Source organism: Bombus vosnesenskii, unplaced genomic scaffold, assembly GCF_011952255.1.
Source record: "Bombus vosnesenskii isolate JDL3184/JDL3185 unplaced genomic scaffold, Bvos_JDL3184-5_v1.1 scf7180000015281, whole genome shotgun sequence".
Classification (NCBI taxonomy): Eukaryota; Metazoa; Arthropoda; class Insecta; order Hymenoptera; family Apidae; genus Bombus; species Bombus vosnesenskii.
This window is the reverse complement of record NW_022883918.1, coordinates 1-23,247: the sequence shown is the minus strand read 5'-3', so window position 1 is coordinate 23,247 and position 23,247 is coordinate 1. Positions and strand designations below refer to the sequence as shown.

At 39.0% G+C, this 23,247-nt stretch overlaps 3 protein-coding genes across 3 annotated transcripts; 1 reads left to right on the top strand and 2 right to left on the bottom strand.

Annotated features, from left to right (window-relative positions):
* Nucleotides 1–3,278: 3,278 nt before the first annotated feature.
* Nucleotides 3,279–4,861, bottom strand: LOC117241105. The gene is made up of 3 exons (XM_033507085.1): nt 4,000–4,861; nt 3,851–3,922; nt 3,279–3,773 (listed from the first exon to the last, which is right to left on the bottom strand). The coding sequence occupies exons 1-3, from the start codon at nt 4,108–4,110 to the stop codon at nt 3,624–3,626; spliced, it is 333 nt and encodes a 110-aa protein (XP_033362976.1). The 5' UTR covers nt 4,111–4,861; the 3' UTR covers nt 3,279–3,623.
* Nucleotides 4,862–8,407: 3,546 nt separating this feature from the next.
* LOC117241106 lies at nt 8,408–12,472 on the top strand. The gene has a single exon (XM_033507086.1). It carries the CDS (start codon nt 8,411–8,413, stop codon nt 11,870–11,872), a length of 3,462 nt encoding a protein of 1,153 aa, XP_033362977.1. The 5' UTR covers nt 8,408–8,410; the 3' UTR covers nt 11,873–12,472.
* Nucleotides 12,473–22,520: 10,048 nt separating this feature from the next.
* LOC117241107 lies at nt 22,521–23,043 on the bottom strand. Its single transcript, XM_033507087.1, has 2 exons — nt 22,596–23,043; nt 22,521–22,563 (listed from the first exon to the last, which is right to left on the bottom strand). The coding sequence occupies exons 1-2, from the start codon at nt 23,025–23,027 to the stop codon at nt 22,552–22,554; spliced, it is 444 nt and encodes a 147-aa protein (XP_033362978.1). The 5' UTR covers nt 23,028–23,043; the 3' UTR covers nt 22,521–22,551.
* Nucleotides 23,044–23,247: the final 204 nt, after the last annotated feature.

Here is a 23,247-nt window from a genome sequence, read left to right as displayed (position 1 = left end):
CATACTTCCCTTTTTCGGATCTTGACACTACGCAAGTCTCTTTCGGTCGTGCCGTACACCTCGCTGCAATATGTCCAAATCCGCTGCACTCGGAACACCTAACACCTTCTCCCCTCTCCGGACACTTAACACTTAGATGATCCTCACTACCGCAAATGAAGCATCTTCTTTTCTTCATTGCGTCTACAGATTGACTGGGCTTCCCGTTCTTCTGGGTTTTAGCCGGCTTCACAATCGACTTTGCTCTGCGACTGTTCTGCTCTTCGTACATCACTAACCTCTTCCTCAACTCTTTGATTGACGTAGCGCCGTACAATACAGCCTTATTGTTCTCGTCGTCTATTATTCCATCCACTATGTATTCCACCTTTGCTTCCTCCTCCATGTCCACATGGCTGGCTATTTCGAGCATGCGGTACATGTAAGCCAAACATGCTTCATCACTCTCCTTTTTCGTTTCTTCAAGTTTCTGATGAACTTGCCTACTGTTGACTTTCCTCGAAAATTCTTTCACTAGCCCCCTCTTCAGCTCATGCCAAGCCCTGGCATGACACTCGAAGCTCGCAAATATTTTCGCTGATCCCTTCAGCAGCTTCCTGGCGTAGACTGCCTTCTGCCCATCCGACCACATGCACGTATCAGCGACTTCCTCGAACGACTCGAACCATCGTTCGACATTTTCACCTTTGTCGCCACTAAACGACTCTAATGCATCTTCGACGTCGCTAAAACTCAGTGTCGAACCAACGCATGCCCTTCGACAATATTCATCGCGGTCCTGATACACCCTTCGCGCATCTCTTTTGTATCCTCTTGCGTTTTTCTTGTCATCTTCATCCTCACTTTCGTCGTCGCTTTCTTCTTCCGACGATATGTCGTTACCATCCATGGCCGCTTGTAGCCGTGCGCGTAATTCTACTTTTCTTCCCGTCGTTTTTAAACCCAAACTAGCGAGGCGCTCCTTCAACTCCTTCGTATTCATTTTCTCAACATCTTCATCTTCGTTACAATCACGCTCAGCTCTCTGTACATTTTCTAAATCTCGTTGACCGGTTAGCTCTTCACCGCCCGTCGATCCCTTACGATACGATTGTCCAGCCCTACACGCCCGATTCAGCCTTGCAATCAGCACTGACCTCACACCCGATATAGGGAGGTTCATTCGCGCGAGCTTACTCCTCAGCTCCTCCAGCGTCGAACCCTCTTCACCCGACAATCGCTCGTCCCCGACGTTTGCCATTTTTCACACTACACAAACTTAAACCGTCAACGATATCGTCTTTTACCGCACCGCGTACCGGTAAATTCACAACTAGCTCGAATAGCTCTGTTAAACCGTTTCGTTTTCTGTCTTGTCCAATCCCGGCTGAGCCCCCCAAAAATGTAATATCGTGATATAATGTGTTTACAAAGAGTGGACAATAGAGATGTTAATCAGACAGAAAAAGACGATTGTTGTTCAACCTGAACTATTCACGCCAAACGCACAGAAAACAGCGCAATCCACACTCTCTCGGCAACGCCACTCGCAACCTCTGTCTCCGCCCGACTCGCACTCTGCTTTTCGACTAACGCTCTGGCCGTTGCCGCATTCCGTTGTCTTTTTCCTAGGCCCACTGCACATGTGTTCTGCAAGCGCTCGTGGCCAGGGTCACGTAGGTCTTTTCCACGAAACAATGCACTTGAGAAGACCGATGACACATTGATGGGCTCGACGACGCCTCGGCTCTCGCGACATTGTTCATAGTTCGCCCGATATTTCTTAGGCCTTTCGTCCACGATACTACATAAGTATGTGACGAGATTAGGTTTTAAAAAGAACAATATAGAGATGTGCCTATATACATATGGAGAGGGAGAAAATGTTGTTTATTTGTTAATATACGTAGACGATTTGTTGATTTGTAGTAAAAACAAAGGGAAGATACAAAGTGTAAAAAAATTATTAACTGATAAATTTGAAATGAAAGATTTAGGTGAAGTAAAAAAATATCTTGGAATAAATATAGAGTATGATTATTTAAAAAATGAAATGAGATTAAGCCAAAAGAAATACATAGAATCATTAGCAAACAAATATAAATTACATAATAGCAAATTGTACTGTACACCTATGGAGACCAACTTAAAAATTGAAAAAGCTGAGATAAATAGAGAGGACATTGGATACAAGAATTTAATTGGCGCATTGCTGTATAGTAGTGTAAATACCAGACCCGATATAAGTTATAGTGTGAATTATCTGAGTAGATTTCAAGATTGTTGTAACGAGACACATTTTAAATATGCCTTGCGAATATTGAAATATTTGTACCGGACTAGAGATTTAGGGCTACATTATAAAAGAAATGAAAAGTGCAAAACGATAGATTGTTATGTGGGCGCTGATTGGGCAGGAGATCATATAGATAGGAAATCGACTTCTGGGTATGTAATTAGATTGTATGGAAATGTAATTGGATGGAAGTCTAAAAAACAAAGGTGTGTGACAAAAGCCTCGACGTATGCAGAGTATGTTGCTCTATCGGAAGCTGTGAGCGAAGTAATGACTATCAGAGAACTAATGAAAATCTTCGATGTAAATGTAGACGATAATCCTGTAAAAATCTATGAGGATAACTCTGGAGTAACGAGTATAGCAAAATACGGAACTTTTACAAAAAATTCTAAACACATCGAAGTTCATTACCACTACGTTCACGAGTACGTAAAGGAAAATAAGATAAACATAATAAAAGCAAGTACAGAAGAAAACACTGCGGATATTTTTACGAAGGCACTGTGTAGAGAGAAATTTGAAAGGTTTAGGTCATGGATGAATGTAAAATAAGAGAAATGTAAATAAAGCGATAAATGTTAAATATTTTGTTAATTCGACAAGTATGTAAAGAAAATTAAGTGTACAGTATAAATGTAAGGAGGCGTGTTAGGGAAGTGATACATTTACACTGTACATGAGAGTGTGTGTGTAAGGGCCAGAGGGCGTCAAGGCTTAGTGGAGACAAAAGACTGTTGCCAGATGTTAGCAGAATCTAGGATAGTCGGTTGGCGACCAGCGTGCGTGCAAGACGTTCTTCAGAGTGGAATATAGATGTATAACTGTTGTGTGGGAAATATAGTAAATAATTTGTATTCCCAAATCCTCGAATTTCCTTAACAACTACAATTGTTCAGTTACAGCTATAGTAGACTCTAGGTTACAATGTTGCAGGATTATCCAAAATTCCAAAGGCTCCAGTGTTCTTTCATCTCCGACATATATATATATATATATTGAACACAAAACAAAATACATCTAAAAAACAATAATAATAAGGAACATCAAACAGCGAACCAACGAAATTGAAGCAGCTACACTAAATCAAAATCGTAGCAAGGAGCTCCAGGACAAAGTTCGCTGAACTCACGCATACACCAATAACGCACAACAGGGGAAATTCCCTTTCTCCCAGAAGCATGGTGACGAAGATGTGCCTCCAAAACCTCTCCGGGAATTTCATTTGCAAAACGAACTTTCACACAACGATCGGTATCAACGATTTCAACCAGAGGGGGTTCCCACTCCAATACGACGGTCTCTGCATCGAAGAAACTCTCATCGAAAGTAACCAAATCGTCAAGGCTCAATTCCGAGGGAAATCCACGGCCTTGGCACCAATGTCGAATAGTTCCTCCAACCACTCTGATACTTGTGGTTCATCACAAGGCCGCATGCGTTTGATGGGTCTTCCCGAGTCGCCCATGGATTCTTCGGAATCCCTCTTTCGCTTGCGCTGAAAACAGCACAATATAGTTAAATAAAACGAAACAGGACGAATCAAGCGGACTAAAAACAAGACTAAATACGCACCAGGGAAGTCTGGATAGGAACCTCTGATGGAAATGACTCCGCAAACATTGTTCGAACGTCGATCACCGAAGCCTAGGGAAATAACAAAAAAAGGGGGGAAAGGATCAAAATCACAAAAACAACCATAAAATGCAAATATCCAAACTTACGCAAAACAACTCGAAGGAGGAGGTCCTTGTTATGGGAGAGCAGCGGAATTGCGCGTGTTGCCCGAGCAAACATTGAAATGATAATGATGCTGCAGCCGCCAGCCCTTGCATGCGCCGAAGAAACACCGGTAATTCCCACGGTGCAGCGCATGGAAGTCTCTCGCGGAAAGGACTAGATCAGCATGGAATGCTTCAAATCTCCTAGACGCTAGCTCAGCAGAAACACAGGACCGATAAAAACTAAGTCGAAATACGGAATTTACATTTTGTCACGTACGATTCCAAGAAACCCAAACTGCAACATCCCGATTCCCACGGAAGCGTACCCCCAGCGGACCACCACCCCGTGGGGGATGGCATTATAAATAAGCGAAGCAACATAGAGCAGCGTTCATTCTTCTTGCGTTCATTATAATTTGTGTTCATTGTTATTACGGATCATTCGTATTACGTTCTTTATTCTTGCGTTCATTCTTCTTGTGCTCATTATATTTTGTTCATTGTTACTACGTTCGTTATTGCGCTCATCATTGCGTTTAGAAATTTTGTATAGTATTTTGCGTTTCGGGGTCTTTAGTTTTTCGGTAAAGAAAAGAGAGTCGCGATTAAGTAAAAGAAAATTTTATCTTTAAAGTCCTCATTTCATCGCTTAGACAGAAACGCGCATTGTAATTGCGGTATTAATCCAGTTAGTAAATTGTTCAGTCTGTATCGAAATAGATAAATAAAGTAAAAGTTGATAGTAAACTATATTCGAGTCCAAGTAATAAACCCAACAAAAACTTCGACGACTACCGGAGCAGCTGAGGTAATGGCGCCAGACAGCACCTACTGCTCAAGGTAAGAAAATTAATTTTGTAAATTTCCTTCTTCTCTGATAATTTCGTTGCCCTCGAGAATCGAATTAGAACTTCTTATCATCGATCTCGTTTTATTTTCGTGAACGGTTTTGAAGATAGTATCATTGTTTAAACTTTGAACAAAGGAGTTGTCCGCTGTGTCGGCTTGTGCGAACGGTGTTTTCAGTTACTGAAATACTGATCTTCGCATTCCTCCTCCCATTGTTGGCAAAATATTGCCCGTCTTTGGGCAAGGCTTGCGAAATCACACGAGTCCCACACAGAAAGGACTATTAAATACATCGTCGGGCTCAATCGAAAATTAAGAGTAATACCGGCATTGCTATTAACCGATATTCTTGCCATCATTGCATGCGATTGTAAGAAAGAAATAACAGAACAATTTCCCTTCGAAAATTTAATCAAAGAATCGTTCTAACGGCATACTACAGCGAAATTAAAAGAGAAGAAGTCAAACGTAAAAATAAATTTATATAAAACAACGAAAAATCTCACATTCCTATCCAATCCAGCAACGCTAAAATATATATATATATCCGGCTAATAAAATATATATAAAGGCAATAATCTAAGCAATTCTACATTCAAATAAAAATCCGTTCAACGAGGACAAATATTTATTGTTCCCAGCTTTAATCCTCTCCCGTGCCAGTATCCCTGCACATAGCAGGTTAGCCGAAAAGTGGAATTCGTTTACCAGTTGCATTAAGCGTCAGTTAACGCTACCCATTAAACGAAAAAAAATAATAGAAAATATATTTTGAAATAGTCCTTAGACTATTTCTGGTGGCAGCAACTACCGTATCAATTAGTAATCTAAATCAGTATTACAAACGCAATAATATCAATTCAGTTTATTTCCCTTCAGATTAAATTCAAACTCAAACGAAAAAAAAAAAAAATTCAGTAAAATTTAAATTTAAAATTTGATCGATTTCAATAAACCAATACGTAACAGATTAGTAGATTAAATTTTTGGTGGCAGCGGTGGGATACGCTTCACGGAGGATTAAAGTTGGTTTAAACGGTTCGATACGCTCCATAGAAGATTAAAGTTGTCACGCTTGTCAATAAAATATATATTTAAGAAACAATGGCGACTGTAGTGGAATCGTTTGACGAAGAAATGGTTTTGACATTGTCGGAAAAGCTTAAAGCATGGGATGCGAATTTTCGCGATATGAGTGCAAAACTCGCCGAATTACAAAGCGGTTTATTCGAACTTAAAACAAAACAGGAACCTAAAACACCCATATCGCCGCCGACAACGCAACAAGAAACGGTCCAGACGGGTGGACATACCCAGCCAATTAAGCTAAAAGACGCGATCGAATCGGTGCCAGTGTTTGACGGATATCGACCATCGGTATTCCATTTTTTAAGAGCTTGTGAACGCGCGCGAAATATGATTCCCAGATATCAAGAACCTCAATTGGTAAAATTGTTAGTAAATAAGCTTCGTGGACACGCGTTCCTCGCCATCGAAGACACGGAATTAATGAGTTTAAATGATTTCGGAAACAAATTAAAGGATCTATTCGGCCCAAAGAAATCTCTTAACGAATATAAAGGGGAATTAGGAACGATATTTCAACGACCCGGGGAAGACATATTAGACTATATGGATCGCGTTAGAAATCTTAGATTGGCAATAATGGATGGAGAAAGAGGCGACTACGGCATCATATCCCCCGACATCCAAGATACTATAGATTGGGAAACGAGAGAAGCTTTCGTTAAAGGACTTCCGAACGAGGTATATGTACGAGTAAAAATAGCAGGGTACCATACTTTAGAAGATGCGTATCGTCAAGTCGTCAAAGCAACACACGAATTGAGACAAATAACCGATAGAACGCGACCCCATCGACCGACACCCTCGAACTATTACAGACGCGACAACGCACGTCCTTCGAACACTAACAACAATATCAGAAACAACCGCCAAGATCGAAGGTCGGTACCTTCATCGCAGAATGTTTCGAATACTACTAGACAAAATATCACGTGTAATTATTGTAAAAAACCCGGGCATTTAGTGAAAGACTGTTACAAATTTAAAGCCCGAGTAGATGCCGGATTAATCGTACCCTATGCTTCGAGACCATCGGGAAACCAAACACGTCCTTCGGGAGAATGGGGCGAGCCACGAAGGAACGATACACCGAATCGCCCAAGAGTACAGGCGGCAACCAGGCGACCGGCGCCGACGGCAACAAACAGAACAAGGGCAGCCATCCCCGCGAGATCGACTCCACCACCCATAACGAGAGACAGAGCGAACGCAATTGTAATATCGGAATATATTAAAGGTGTAATTTTGTCCAATTAATTATAATTTATTAATAATGGATTGAAAATACAGATATTAGTTAGACAGAGAAACGATGTTTGATTAACAGGAAAACTAAATGCAACGCTCGTATTTACAACAAATAACTTGACAACTATTTGGTAACTCTCTCTCTCTCTCTCTCTCTCACTAGCAACTCTAACATTCGACAACACTCGCAATTCAATTCTAACGACTCTATGCTTCGACGTCTCGATCAACTCTGATTCTCGCAACACGCACACTTTTCGATTCGCCTTGGATAGCGAAACCGTCCTTCTTCTAACGTTGTCTATTGTTTCCCTCATACCTATGTAAGAACTACCAACTACGTGCCTTTAGTCACGTAGGCACTCTTAAATGTAAACAAACTACAGAAACACGACGTACACGGTTTTTCTATTTTCAGCCGATCTCCAATCAAAAGCTATTCTACGATATTACACAATGCCGACTATGAGATCGAACGAACAACCACTAAATACTGTGGGGGAATCATCCCACAACCAAACAAGGTCACAGACAGAGAATCCAGAATCTCAAGACAAAAGGGAAAGAGTGAAGCACAAGCAACCGGCGAAGGAAAATCATCAAGAGTTGAATTCAGATTCGGAAGGCGACCTTTCCGAATTATTTCAGTAAAATTTAACGATTCCCCAACGACCCCAACTGCACGAATAGTTTCCCCAAATCTAAAAACTAAGACGAGTTTATTATTAGACTCTGGATCGGAAATCAATATTATCAAAAAACCTGCTTTACCCGACTCAGCCATCCTCGACGAGAAAGAATCAATTGAAGTGCGAGGAATTACGGCAACGAGCCTGGTCTCCATAGGGCAGACGGTAATACAGGTTGCGGGCCATCCGGTTATTTTTCATGTAGTCGATGATTCATTGTTAATCGATCAAGACGGAATCCTAGGATCCGAATTTTTTGCAGGTTGTAAAGCTCGTTTAGATTATGAGGAAAAACATATCAAGTGGGGAAATATTTATATTCCCTTCGATACTAGAGAAAAAATAATTATACCGAAGCGAAGTTCAATAACGTGTACAATTAATATTGCTAATCCAGAGATAAAAGAGGGATTTATTCCAAGAATCGAGCCGAGCAAGGGAATCTATTTTGGTAATGCAGTGTGAGGAATTATAAAGGAAAAGGTTATATAAGAGTAATAAATACTACTTCAAGAGATTACGAATTTACAACACCGACGATGGTAATTAAAGAATTTGAAAATCCCTCCTCGCTTCCTAGGACAGCGCGTAATACAGTTCTAAAATCGAAGGAAAGTAGATACGAAAAAATAAATGAGTTACTACGACTCGAACACTTGAACGAAGAAGAAAAGGAAAATGTTAAAAAGTTGATTCGTAATAATCAAGATAGGTTTCATATTCCACGAGATACATTGGAAGCAACTGAAGTTCTGGAACATAGAATAATTACAACGGATAATATACCAATTAATACTAAACAGTATCGATATCCACCAATACATCGAGAAGAGATAAATCGACAGATTCAAGAATTACTAGATACAGACGTAGTGGAACCATCAATATCTCCATATGACTCCCCATTATGGATTGTGCCCAAAAAACCCGATTCGCAAGGAAATAAACGCTGGAGATTAGTTATCGATTATAGAAAATTGAACGATAAAACGATTGGCGATGCCTTCCCACTACCCAACATTACAGAAATATTGGATCAATTAGGAAGTGCAAAATATTTTTCCATGTTTGACTTAGCATCAGGCTTTCACCAGATCCGTATGTCACAGGCAGATGCCCACAAAACTGCATTTTCGACACCATACGGACATTTTCAATTCAAAAGAATGCACTTTGGATTAAAAAATGCCCCAGCAACATTTCAACGTTTGATGAACTCAGTATTATCTGGTCTGCAAGGAATAGAACTATTCGTCTATCTGGATGACATAGTGATTTATTCCAGGTCTCTCCAAGAACACGAAATTATATTTAATAAATTAATGGAAAGACTGAGGACAGCTAAATTACGATTACAACCCGATAAGTGCGAATTTTTACGACACGAGGTGAATTATTTAGGACATATAATTAGTGAGGACGGCGTGAAACCCGACCCAAAGAAAGTCGAAGCCGTATCAAAATTTCCACGACCAAAGAGGGCGAAAAATATCAAACAATTTCTGGGACTAGCAGGATATTACAGAAGATTTATACCCGATTTCTCCAAGGTCGCGAAACCATTGACAAAACTACTAAAGAAAGATACTCCCTTTAAATGGACAGAAAATCAAGAAAATGCATTCAATAATTTAAAGACAGCGTTAATGACGAAACCCATTCTACAATACCCAGACTTTTCTAAACCCTTTAACCTTACTACAGACGCATCAGGATATGCAATAAGCGATGTACTGAGTCAAGGGCCAATCGGAAAGGATTTGCCGATTGCGTATGCCTCAAGACTATTAAATTCCGCCGAACAAAATTACTCTACCATAGAAAAAGAGTGTCTGGCAATTGTTTACAGCGCAATGCACTTCCGACCGTATCTTTACGGAAGAAAGTTTACCATCGTAACCGATCATAAACCTTTAGTGTGGATGCATTCTATCAAAGATCCTACTTCGAGAATTTGGAAATGGAAATTAAAATTATCTGACTTTGAATTTGATATTGTATACAAAGAAGGCAGGGCGAACGCAAACGCAGACGCATTATCTAGGAACCCTCCGGAAGTTTATTTACCAATCAAAAAGAGAGAGGAAGTCTCACCGATTCGCTATCCTGTCTCAAAAAGATTCGAAATAGATACGTCAACGGAAAACTCTCCCATATTCGAAGCCAAACCACGCGTCTTACCTCAATCCACTGATCTTACAAAACAAGGAAAAATTTCTACTCGAAAGCATCTTACACTGGAAGAAACACCCGTAAAATATTCTGACGAAGCACTAACCGAGCTCGATGTTAATATAGATAGAGAAATAACTGATCGAGGAAAAAGGCGCATGGACGCAACAGGCGAGGGAGAGCCCCCTGCTGTAATTCCAGAACTAACTCAACAACGAGAAAAGGATACGCATGTCTCAAAAAGATTCGAAATAGATACGTCAACCGAAGACTCTCCCATATTCGAAGCTAAATCACACGTCTTGCCTCAATCCAGTGATTCTAAAAATCAAGGAAAGGGTTTTACCCGAAAACATTTTACAATAGAAGAAACCCCCATAAAATATTTAGACCAAGCATTAGCAGAAATCGATGTAAGTACAGATAGAGAAATAACCAATCGAGAAAAAGAAGACACGGATACAGCAAGCGAAAAAGAGACCTCCACTGTAATTCCAGAACTAATTCAACAACGAGAAAAGGACACGAGACCTACGATAATTGCGGAACTAAGAATTTCAGAAACCAGAGACTCAATTGCGAGAGTAAATGACCATAAAGTAGTATTTATAGATATACATGGCAATCCGATAGATAAAGGAGCCTTAGAAATGAAGGAAACGGGAAAATTACCTCGTTATGAAGATTTAATGTTAGAAAAAGCAAGATTGAATTACGATTCTGGAAAATACATTGTATTCCTAGCGATAAAGGAAAATAGAAATATTCCAATAACACCAGAAAATTTATTAAACTCGCTAAGATCTCTATTAGACGCAGTAAATGAAAAACAGTTAACTTCGTTCAGCATTAGCAAAGGAAACTTGGAGGAAATACCCTGGCGATATACAATCAGAAAATTAAAGGAAATATTTATGGAAAAAACCTTATCCATCACCATTTGCACTGGGGAAGTAATTACTCCACCTGTGGAAGCGCGGAACAGCATAATACGAGAAAAACATGAATCAAGCGTAGCAGGACACAAAGGAATTACCAAAACTTATCAAAGAATACGACAACACTACTATTGGGAAAATATGAAAAGGGAAATTCAAGATTACGTAAGAACATGTAAGGAATGTCAATTGAAGAAACTCACAAGAATAAAAGCAAAACAACCAATGGTACCTACAGACACACCAGGTAAAGCGTTCGATAAGGTTAGTATGGATATTGTAGGTCCATTACCAAAAACCCAAAAGGGAAACGAATATATATTAACTATCCAAGACTTATTAACAAAATACTCAATTGGGATTCCACTAGGAGGAATCTTTTCAGCCGAGATAGCGGACGTTTTTGTAAAGCGATTTATTTGTCGTTTCGGGTCACCGAGAGCTATTCTCACTGATCAAGGAACGAATTTTACATCCTCACTAATGAAGAAAGTAGCAAAGAGATTCCGCATCAAACAATATACCACAACGGCATATCATCCACAAAGTAACGGTTCAATCGAAAGATCTCACCACGTGTTGATAGAATATCTCAAATTATACATTGAAAATTCCAAAAATTGGAACGAATGGGTAGAATTAGCTATGTTTTCCTATAATACCTCTGTACACGAAGGAACGAAATTCTCCCCGCACGAATTAGTTTTTGGACATCTAGCCAGGGAACCTACTGGTGAAGTAATAATCGAAGAGAACATGGAACCAACTTATGCAGAATATCTCGAAGATCTGTTCGATAAAATTAACACCGTACAACGAATGGCAAGAGAAAATTTGATAAAATCCAAACTAAGATCAAAAGAATATTACGACCGACGAATCAACCCCTAAGATTTTAAAATAGGAGATTCGATATATTTACTAAAAGAACCCAGTAAAGGAAAATTCTCCGATCAATATACTGGACCATACAAAGTGCTAGAAATCTTGCAGAACCAAAACGTCAAGATCGAAGTAAAAGGGATTCCGCGAACGGTGCATTTAAACAAGTTAAAACTAGCGCATAATCGAAATAAGCAATCTATAAAGCGATTTCAGTAGGCAACGTAGTGCGATAGTATATGTTATAGTGCTGTTCGTCGAATAATACAGATATCGAACACCTAAAAGGAAAAAGGAAAATTATTATATGTGTTTCAATTATTGCTTAAATATAAAACGTGTTAACTCAATGAACAATTAACTAGTGAAAGTGAAAGTTACCTTGTTAACAAGTGATCAACACACAAGAAAGTGTACGTGCAAGTATAGGTTATGGATCGTTGTTCGTGGAACACAATGTATGACAGCTACCTAAAATAAGTGAATAAATTAGTTTCAATTGTCTCAGTGCAAAATACAAGGTTACTAAATGTTATAACTATATTATGGATAAATCAAAAGGAGGTGTGACACTGTTCGTCGAACAATACAGATAGCGAAAACCTAAAAAGAAAAAAGGGAAAATTATTATGTGTACTCCAATTATTGTTTGAATATACAACGTGTCGATTCAATAAATAATTAAAAGAGGGAAAGTGAAAGTTACCTTGTAAACAAGTAATCATCATACAAGAAGGTCTACATGCAAAATAGGTTATGGCTCCCTGCTTGCGGAACACCATGTACCAGCTGAAAATAAACGAACGAATTAACTTCAATTGCCTTAATGCAAAGAGCAGCATCGCTAAATGTTATAACGGTGCTGTGGAGGCGTGGCACTGTTCGTCGAATGACACAGATAGCGGAAACTTGGAAAAAGAAAAGAAGTTTATTACGAGTGCTCCAATTACTGTTTGAATGTAAAACGTGTTAGTTCAACGAATAACGAAAACAGTGGAAGTGCAACTTACCTCGTGAACAATCAATCACCATACAAGGAAGTGTACATGCATGGATTTCACAGATTAACAAGAAGAAATAAAATAGCTGATAAATATAGAAAGTGGTTAGAAAATAATTAAGATAGATTAATTGAGAGTTAGTAATAAATATAACCGGAGTTAAAGGATATTTTATTATGTATTAATCTACGTAGTATTGTTATATTATTATATCTAACATGTAGAAGTGGATTTTGTAATGCACAATAGCGGTCGCACACACAATGCATTATACACATATTAAATTAAATGAATTAAACAGTACCTTTATAGCCACAGATAGAAGACGATTGAAGGCAACCGTAATAAGTATCGAAGGCATATCGAAGAATTGGATGACGTTGTGGGAATGATCCAGCTAAGTGACGCAGCATCGAATGAGTAGAATCTGAAGAATTACAGACAATGTTAATCTAATAAATAAATTTTAACCACTAATAAGGAAACTAATTCATATCATACATAAAATAATAACAAATAGCAAGTACATGCAATAATAAATTAATAGGGAAAATAAGGAAAGGTCAATAAACACAGAAATAGGTTAGAAATTACAATGTCAATCTAACAAATAAATTTTAATCACTAATAAGGGAACTAATCCATATCATACATAAAATAATAACAAATCGCAAGTACATGCAATAATAAATTAATAGGGAAAATAAGAAGGGTCAATAAACACAGAAATGGGTTAGAAATTAATCAAGATAGACTAACTAAATATTAACGAGAAGACATGACTGAACTCGGTGCAAAGGAATAAAGTTATGCCACACGAAAATAACTGGTAACACAGTACACAAACCATTAACTAAATTAAACGAGACTTATATAAATGCAAGTCACGTATAATCAAAACAAGGACTATTGAAATTCGGTAACAATACAATCCATGCTATCACATTAAGGTAGCACACGGTATTGACACACACAATATCATGAAACACAAAACAATATTACAAAAACACTACTAAATAAAATTATAGTGAGTAACAATTAATTAGCTATTTCAAAAACACGTTACTGTTGACATTAAACCAACGCCATACCAAAGAGACACGCGAGCGGCCATGTTGAAAAATTCGTCGCGCGCACATACAAATAATAGCCAATACAATGTAATACAGCATCATAATAGCAATGTTAGGTACTAATAAAAAAAAAACAAAAAAAAAGGAGAGAGTTAAGGAAAATATATATAGTAAATAACAACTAACATAATCATAACATATTATATATATTATATTATATACAGAGATACAGTATTCATACAAGGAACAGGTCCGAATGAAACATATATATAAAAAAATAATATAATATATATATATATATTAACTATTTTTGTATGTGTGTACAGTACTGATGGCGAATTCATCAACCATTCTCTGAACGACGGATGGAAGAACATGTAGGTGTTGTCCAGACGTTTCATGAGGAATCCAGAGAGCATTTCGAATCTCTGCAGAAAATCCTCCCATGCACGATCGTTTACAATAATCTGACTCATCTCGAAAGAAATTTTTTTTTTAGTTCAAGGAATAGCAATCCGCACCGTAGAACTGTAAAGCACCTGTACGCCACTCACGAAATCAAATACGTTTGCTATCCACCTGTAAACAAACAACATCTATAACTATACATATAATCTTCACTTATATTTACCAATATATATACACGCATGTTGTAAAGTAGGTGATATTTATAACACTCACTTCCATTGATAATGCAAGTGACTCATAAAAATAAGCTGTCATATTTACCATTCCACGCACATATATATATATATATATATATATATATATATATATATATATTCGAAGACAAGGTACATTTGTAATATTTATTCCTATTGATGATATAACAATAAAACAAATTCATTTATACTACTTACCAATACGTACGCATATATGTATATAATTATAACCCAAGTAGTATTCATAATATTTATTTTCACTGATAACAAGTACGTAAAACCTAAAGTAAAACAAAAGTTTTAACAATAAAAAAAAGGGGGGGAGAAGAAAAAAAAGAGAAGAGGAAAAAAAGGAAAGAAAAAAAATATAATATATAAAAATATAAAAATTTTCTTTTTCTATAAAAGGTTATTCTTATTTCCGATAAACTCGAAAGTAAAACGACAAATGACAACATTATACCATGATATACTGACACAAAGACGCAACACACAGAAGAAACTAATAGAGAACGCTTTAAGCTTGGCAAACTTACCGGCCGACGAATTTGCATACGCCATAACCAAAACCCAGGACACATGGCTCTGATCGCAGGAGAAGCGGTCCATATAGTCAAATGCATTCCGGTACAAGTAAAGGTACGACATACAACAGAATGCTACTCGGAGCTACACGTTTGGCAAGGGAATCGCACCACAGGAACTCCGCCCGGACGTGCGCCAAACGTGGCGATATTCAGCACCATCGTCGTTGGCCACGAGCGGAATATATACCCAAAAAGACCTCGATGCACTACGGGACCACGTCATGTTCCCGGCAGAAAAATCTGCAGTCTTGAACGCATTAGCCAGAGGAGCAACAGAAAAAACAATCGTCCCTGGAACAGTAAACATCCTGGGAATGATGGACAAAAACACATTAACGACAATAGCGAAAAATACCGTATCAAGCTTATGGACTGGTTTTATGGAATTTGGAACTGTCAGTGCAGCAATATTTGGAATACTCGCAATATTTAAACTAACCAAGACAATAATAGATATAGCTGCACACGGATACCAGTTACGTGAAACTTACAAATGTGGAGCAATATGCGGCTCAGTTACCCACCCGCTACTATACCTCAAAAGAAGACGAAATATCGATGATCAAACAGCACAACCTCAAGGGATATCGATAACACCGGTAGTCACTCAACTACCAACGACATCTACGTCCGCCTTGAGCGAACTCAGAGATACCATCAGTCAAATTTCCTTTGGAAATTTGAACTTCAAGGGCGGGGGTGTCACGTCCCGCTCTCCGCACGCGCTGTAACAAGAACAAGAAAACCATTCTATACAAAACACGCGAATAAGGATTTGAATGCACAAACGAACACACGGCACTACGAAACGAAAGGAAGGATTAACAAAACGAGGGCGATTAACGGATCCAATCAATAAACAAAATACATATACACACAATTCTAAATAAACCAGGAAATAAGAATAACTACAAAAGGGGAAAATAATTGAAACGCCAGGAATATTATATATATATATATATATATATATATTTCAATCAATCAATTTGGAGAGTTACATATAAGTATAAACATATATGCCGAACATGTAATAACCTAGTAAATATTAGAGACAGTGCTTCCAATACTATGCAATAAATACAATATTATCAATTTATGAAATATAAGTATACATGAAGTCAAAAACTAATAGTTTAACGAATACATAAAATATACAATATTGTATTATTAAAGAAATGAAGGTTACATTGTCAGAAATATATATATGTGTGCGAATTCTATCAAACCGATAATCTAAGATACATACTTAAAACTAGCCTACATTCCGGTAAAGGATAAATAAATAATTGACATTTCATTTCGTATGAATACTACACTGCCAAGAGAAATATGCATATGAATACGTATATATATGTCGGGTTTACATTAGAATTAGGGTTAGGGGCGTGAAACGAATCTTCGTTTGGGTTACACGTTGTCGTTATGCAATAGAGAAGACATTGACTAGTGCAAATACGATTATTATAGAACCGGACATGTAACCGTGGTAGTTAGGTACTCGAGAAACTAATGACAATGATCCTAGGTTCAATAACGAATCCGCGGTCGACGGGATGATAGATGAACGTACTCACAAAATCTAAGTCGGACGCGTAATATTCACTGGTCGTAAAGGGTTACTTCTTTCATCAATGAGATCGCGAGCGAGAATGCCTTTCCCGTCCCGATGATGCCACAGAGGAAAACTATAATGGGGTGTGTCTAAGGATACGAGATCATCGGATTCGTCGAGAAAAGCCTTCGTTCAGAAAGTAAGGGAAATTGGCGTTGCTGCTAATTGGTCAATCTCCATATCGGTGGTTAGAAAAAGATGCTAGCCGCCCTCGAGGGAAAGTTGCTAGTGGGAGACGCCGCTCGTTGAAAAATATGTCTCCCCTATCTTCCCGTAGTTGGGACAAAGACTGTTTGTCTGTTTGAAGGACTTTAGTTAACTAAACCTTAAGATTTATAACGGGCCCTCGGGCTAGCCGAACATGTACTGCGGAGAAGCATCGACATCTGGCAATCATCTTACTCGAAGAATAGGGTCTGCGTGTGGCGAGCCACGGGACAGAAACCGTTGGAATGTTTACTGTCGCGTGTCGCCACGAATATTTCCTTTAAGGAGGGCTATAGAATTACTCCTTACCTTCGCTAGGCAAAGCGTTCATCCCGTGACCGCGGCCACGTTCGGCGACTGACTGTCGCCTCGAGCCCAAGCTCATTATCACAACTCTCGAACAATTACAATCGGGTTGAATAACTACAATTGTTCAGTTACAGCTATAGTAGACTCTAGGTTACAATGTTGCGGGATTATCCAAAATTCCAAAGGCTCCGGTGTTCTTTCATCTCCGACATATTTATATATACATGTATTCCTGGCGTTTCAATTATTTCCCCTTTTGTAGTTATTCTTATTTCCTGGTTTATTTGTTTGGTTCATAACACGTTCAATCCATTAGTAGGTTCTATTTATTTTATTTTATACTGGTTGGATTTATTAGTCGCCCTCGTTTTGTTAATCCTTTCTTTAGTTTCGTAGCGCCGTGTGTTCGTTTTGTGCATTCAAATCCGTATTCGCGCGTTTTGTATAGAGTGGTTTTCTTGTTCTTGTTACGGCACGTGCGGAGCGCGGGACGTGACACCCCCACCCTTGGAGTTCAAATTTTCAAAGGAAATTTGACTGATGGTGCCTCTGAGTTCGCTCAAGGCGGACGTAGATGTCGTTGGTTGTTGAGTGACTACCGGTGTTATGGTCCATCATTCCCAGGATGTCTCCGCTCCCTCTGGAGCAATGCAACATGGAGCAATGGAGCAGAGGATGCAACCTCTGTCTCCGCTCAACTCGCACTCGGCCCCTCGACTCGCACTCTGCTTTTCGACTCGCACTCTCTGCTTTTCGACTAACTCTGGCCGTTGCCGCATTCTGTTGTCTTTTTCCTAGGCCCACCGCACACGTGTTCTGCAGACGCTCGTGGCCAGGGTCACGTAGGTCTTTTCCACGAAACTATGCACTTGAAAAGACCGATGACACATTGATGGGCCCGACGGCGCCTCGGCTCTCGCGACATTGTTCATAGTTCGCCCGATATTTCTTAGGCCTTTCGTCCACGATACTACATATATTTTATCGTTGCTGGATTGGATAGGAATGTGAGATTTTTCGTTGTTTTATATAAATTTATTTTTTACGTTCGACTTCTTCTTCTCTTTTAATTTCACTGTAATAGTTTGCCGTTAGAACCGAAACTCAATTCATTTACTACGATGGATTCTGTTACCACGATTTTCTTGCCTTTTGAGTTTAATAATCGAGGATGATTCTAACGATCCTCTCTGTGTGGGACTCGTGTGATTTCGCAAGCCTTGCCCAAAGACGGGTAGTATTTTACCAACAGTGGGAGGAGGAATGCGAAGATCGAGGGGTGTTTTTGATAATCGAAAACGCCGTTTGCACAAGCCAACACAGCGAACGATCCTTTGGTTAAATTTCCGAAGGGAAATTGTTCTGCTATTTCTCTCTTACAATCGCATGCAACGATGGCAAGAATATCGGTTATTAGCAATGCCGGTATTGCTCTTAATTTTCGATTGACCCTGACGATGTATTTAATAGTTCTTTCTGTGCGGGATTTGTGTGATTTCGCAAGCCTTGCCCAAAGACGGGCAATATTTTGCCAACAATGGGAGGAGGAATGCGAAGATCAGTGGGTATTTCAGTAACTGAAAACACCGTTCGCACAAGCCGACACAGCGGACAACTCCTTTGTTCAAAGTTTAAACAATGATTCTATCTTCAAAACTGTTCACGAAAATAAAACGAGACCGATGATAGGAAGTTCTAATTCGATTCTCGAGAGCAACGAAATTATCAGAGAAAAAGGAAATTCTCAAAATTAATTTTCTTACCTTGAGGAGTAGGCGCTGTCTGGCGCCATTACCTCAGCTGCTCCTGTCACGTAATTTTTGGGTTGGTCGGTGAAAATAAAATATAGTCGAGTCGTAACACAACTATTTACTTGGTTTTAATCAACCTTTATTATGAATTCAGCAATCACAACGTAACACGCACTGAATTAACATAAATCACAATTCACTTCAACCACGTTATGTAAGACTTAGTTACAACAATACATTAAGTACGCGACTTATAAGAGACCGACATAGATATGTTGACTATTCTAAGGATACAGAATAAGTGAAGTTTTACTGACGATACTGTGTCTGAGGAAAGCTAGGGGTGGGTGTGTCTAAGGACACGGGACTATCGGATTTGTTGATGACAATTTTGGTTAAGGAAGTGAGGGCAGTAGACACCATCTCCGATTGGATAATAGGACGGTTGGTGGACCAGGAAGGGTTTTAGCCGCCCTCGCGAGAAAGTTGCCAACGGAACATACCAGATGTGGAGAAAACCAACTTTCTAAGCTAACACGTGGTAGACAATAAACGTAAAGGGAAATTTAAGACAGGAAATACTCGCTTGGTCCGAAGGACCTTAACTATAAAAATGCCAAGGCCCCTGGTGGGCACTTAAGACTATTGAGGGTGCGCGCCAAGGATATGCAGACATCTGGGTGCCATCCTGTCCGTGGTGTGTGGCCTGGTCTCTGATATGAATTGACGTTACATACCCCCTTCTTAGATTGATTTTGGTCCTCCAAAATCTCAGTGTTTCTGCGGATTATCTCTAGGTCAATTGGCTTTTCCGGTAAGGTTGCGGTTTGCGTGTTGCCTAAGTATATTATAGTTATGAAGCCCGTCCTGGAAAATAAGGTTTTAACCGGTTTCCATTAATTTTCTTGATATTACCTTCTATTAAAACCTCATAATACGGTGTTTTAGCTCTCTCAATGGTGTAGGGTCCTAGCCACTCTATGTCTAATTTATGCTCTTTATGGTCGTTGTGTATTAAGACTCTATCCCCTTCTTTAAATATTGACTGGGGTTTTATTATTCGTCGTCTCTGATCTCTTTGATATCTTTGTTTACTCCTAATCAATTGGTCGCGAGCTTTCGAAAGTCTAGAATCCCATTCTCGTTTTCTGAATGCTACTTCGTCCGCGTTGTGGATTTCGTGAAATGGTCGAGGGTAAGTTGGCTTTGTGTCCGAATGTCAATTCAAAAGGTGTATAACCGGTCGAGTCGTGTATCACCGTATTGTAGGCTAGGCATATAAAATTTAAATGTTCGTCCCATTCTTCCCCTGAGTCCCTTTGAACACACTTTAGCATATCTGCTATTACAGCGTGAGTCCGCTCTAATGATCCATTACTTTGGGGGTGGAAGCTAGTGGTTTTAATGTGTTTTATTTTGAAGGCTTCTTCGTATTTTTGCATTAAGCTACTAATAAAATTTTGTCCTCTGTCTGTCAGTATTTTCTTAGGCGCTGAGAATATGTATATGTAATGGTCTAACAGGGAATTCCAAATAGTTTCTGTTTGTTGGTTTTTTATAGGAACAAGGATAAGGTATTTTGTGAGTTCATCGTGAATGGAGAGTATAAAGGAATTGCCTCGTTTCGTTTTCTTCAATGGTCCTAGTATATCCATGGCTATCTTGTCATTGGGTTCCAATGGTGTGTCGGTTATACATGGTTCTTCTTTGGGTCGAATCCTAGTCATTTTTGCGGTTTGACAAGTCTCGCAAGTTTCTATTCTGGTTTTTATTCTGTCCATAAGGTGTGGGATACTATATTTGTCTCTGATTCTGTCGTACGTCTTTTGTATCCCGGGATGTCCTATCAAGTCATGATTTTCTTTCAGTATTTGTTCTATCTCTTCGTCACTTAAGCTCTGTATTGGCTCGTAAGCAACCTCTATATCGTCGCGTTGGTCATTGAAAAACAAAAGAAGTCTCTTTATGTGTGCTTTGTCTTGTGCGTTTAAGTTGTTGTCTCCTATCCCTATCTTTCTATTTGTTTTGAGTACGTTTGATATTTTCTGTAACCATGCGGTTTCGTCATATGGGCCTAGATATGTTTTTGTTAATGGGAAAAAGTTGTCTTTGTTAGGTGTTAGTTTTGGTATTTCTTCTGATTTTTCCCAATCTTTGAATTGTTTTAATAAAACGTCAGTTTGTGTTATCGCGTGTACTCTGGATAGGGCGTCAGCGGCCGCGTTTTCCTTTCCTTTTATCTAATCTATGTCATACTCGTATTCCTCTAATCTTAATCTCCATCGGATCAATCGGCTGGAGGGGTCCTTACAGTTGTGTAGCCATTTAAGGGCTTGGTGGTCTGTTTGAATTTGGAATTTACGGCCTAATAAATATTGTCTCAGTCTTTTAACTGCCCAAATGATAGCTAATAATTCTTTTTCCGTCGTTGTATAATTTCGTTCAGGAGGGTTTAATGTTCTCGAAATGAAGACACAAGGGTGCCCGTCTTGTGAAAGGATCCCTCCTAAACCTTCGTTACTGGCGTCCGTTGTCAACGTAAATGTTTTTGTGTAGTCGGGATATTTTAGTACCGGTGCTTGGCATAATCTTTCTTTTAACGTATCGAAGCTGAGGTGTGTTCTGTCGGTCCAGTGGAATGGCGTGTCCTTTTTCGTGAGGTCCGTAAGGGGTTTTGCTAGCTTTGAAAAGTTACGAATAAATTTTCTGTAATAACCTGCTAGCCCGAGGAAAGAGTTTACTTCTGTTGGGTTCTTAGGTTGTCTAAAGTTTTTTACTGCTTCTATTTTCTTCGGATTGGGTTTTACTCCCTCACTTGTTACGGTATGTCCGAGGTATTCCAATTCGGGCTTTAAAAATTCGCCCTTATCTGGCTGTAGTTTCAGCCCCAATTCCCTAAGTCTTTGTAAAACGATAGCTAGGTTTTGGTTGTGTTCTTCTATCGATTGACCAAAAATAATAATATCGTCCAAATATGCAAAGCAATGTTTATTAATAAGTCCGCGAAGCGCAGTGTCCATCATTCTTTGAAATGTCGCTGGCGCGTTTTTGAGTCCAAACGGCATTCGATTATAATGGTAATGTCCTTGTGGTGTGCTAAATGCAGTGTACTTCTTTGATTTGGGATCCATAGGAATTTGGTGGAATCCCGAGGATAAGTCTAGGGCGGAAAAGAATTTTGCGTTTCCTAACTGCGATATTATGTCATCTATATCGGGTGGTGGATATGCGTCTTGGTCCGTAAGTTCGTTAATTTTTCTGAAGTCAGTTACAATTCTCCATTTTTGTTTTCCCGAGGCGTCCTGTTTCTTTGGTACAACCCATACTGGGGAATTATATGGAGAGTCGGAAGGTTCTATAATGTTTTTCCTAAGCATTTCGTCCATCTGTCGCCTAATTTCTGTTTTGTGGCATTCAGGGGGTCTGTAGGATTTAGTTAGTTTAGTTTAGTTTATGATTTTGTTCTCTTTTAGGGTAATTGTATGTTTAGCAAGTGAAGTGCACGGTAAGAGTTCTGTTTCGAGATTGAAGACGTCCAAATAGTAAAGTAATATCTTTTCAATTGGTTCTCTGAGAGCCTTTTCTATATGTGAAAGTCTAACTAGATCTCTGAATGTAGAAATTTGATTGTAGGTGTTGGAATTTTCGATGCAATTAGTGATTTTTAAGTTGGACTCACCACCATTGATAAAGCATACTGGAGTCGGTTTTCCTTCTAGGTACACTGTCTTTGATATGGCTTGCCCAGGTGATATGGTCGTTGCCGGTTGTAACAAAATAGTATCATTATTTAGTTTTAATCTGTTGTTGGAAAGATTGAATTTAAACTGTCGTAATGCGGGGAAACCTAATATTCCATCTTCTATTAGCGGAAAATCATCATCTATTATATGAAAGTCTATCTTTTTGTCAAACAGATCTATAATGACGCGTTCGGAAGTTTCGAATTCAGAGTGTCCCATTGTGAATTTCTTCACAGGTACCAGTTCTGTTCTTGCTGTCCATTTTCGCTTGAGCAGGTTGATTCCTGCCCCTGAGTCGACAAGAAATGTTCGTTTCGGTTGTCCGGCTGGTCCAAGGAGCACTGTGGGTAGTTCTCCTGTAGTTGCATTGATCCTGATTCTTTCGTTTCCATCTGGGCGAAGTTGATTGGGGGTGCTCGTTGTTGTAGGCCTGGTGTTC

What these genes read in the sequence shown, in the direction of transcription:
- LOC117241106 (XM_033507086.1), top strand. Translation starts at nt 8,411, where the DNA reads ATGGTAATTAAAGAATTTGAAAATCCCTCCTCGCTTCCTAGGACAGCG.
- LOC117241107 (XM_033507087.1), bottom strand. Translation starts at nt 23,027, where the DNA reads ATGGGACACTCTGAATTCGAAACTTCCGAACGCGTCATTATAGATCTG.
- LOC117241105 (XM_033507085.1), bottom strand. Translation starts at nt 4,110, where the DNA reads ATGCAAGGGCTGGCGGCTGCAGCATCATTATCATTTCAATGTTTGCTC. An exon ending in CCTCCTTCGAGTTGTTTTGC is followed by an intron (nt 3,923 to 3,999) that starts GTAAGTTTGGAT and finishes TTATTTCCCTAG; the next exon opens with GCTTCGGTGATCGACGTTCG. An exon ending in TTCCTATCCAGACTTCCCTG is followed by an intron (nt 3,774 to 3,850) that starts GTGCGTATTTAG and finishes TGCTGTTTTCAG; the next exon opens with CGCAAGCGAAAGAGGGATTC.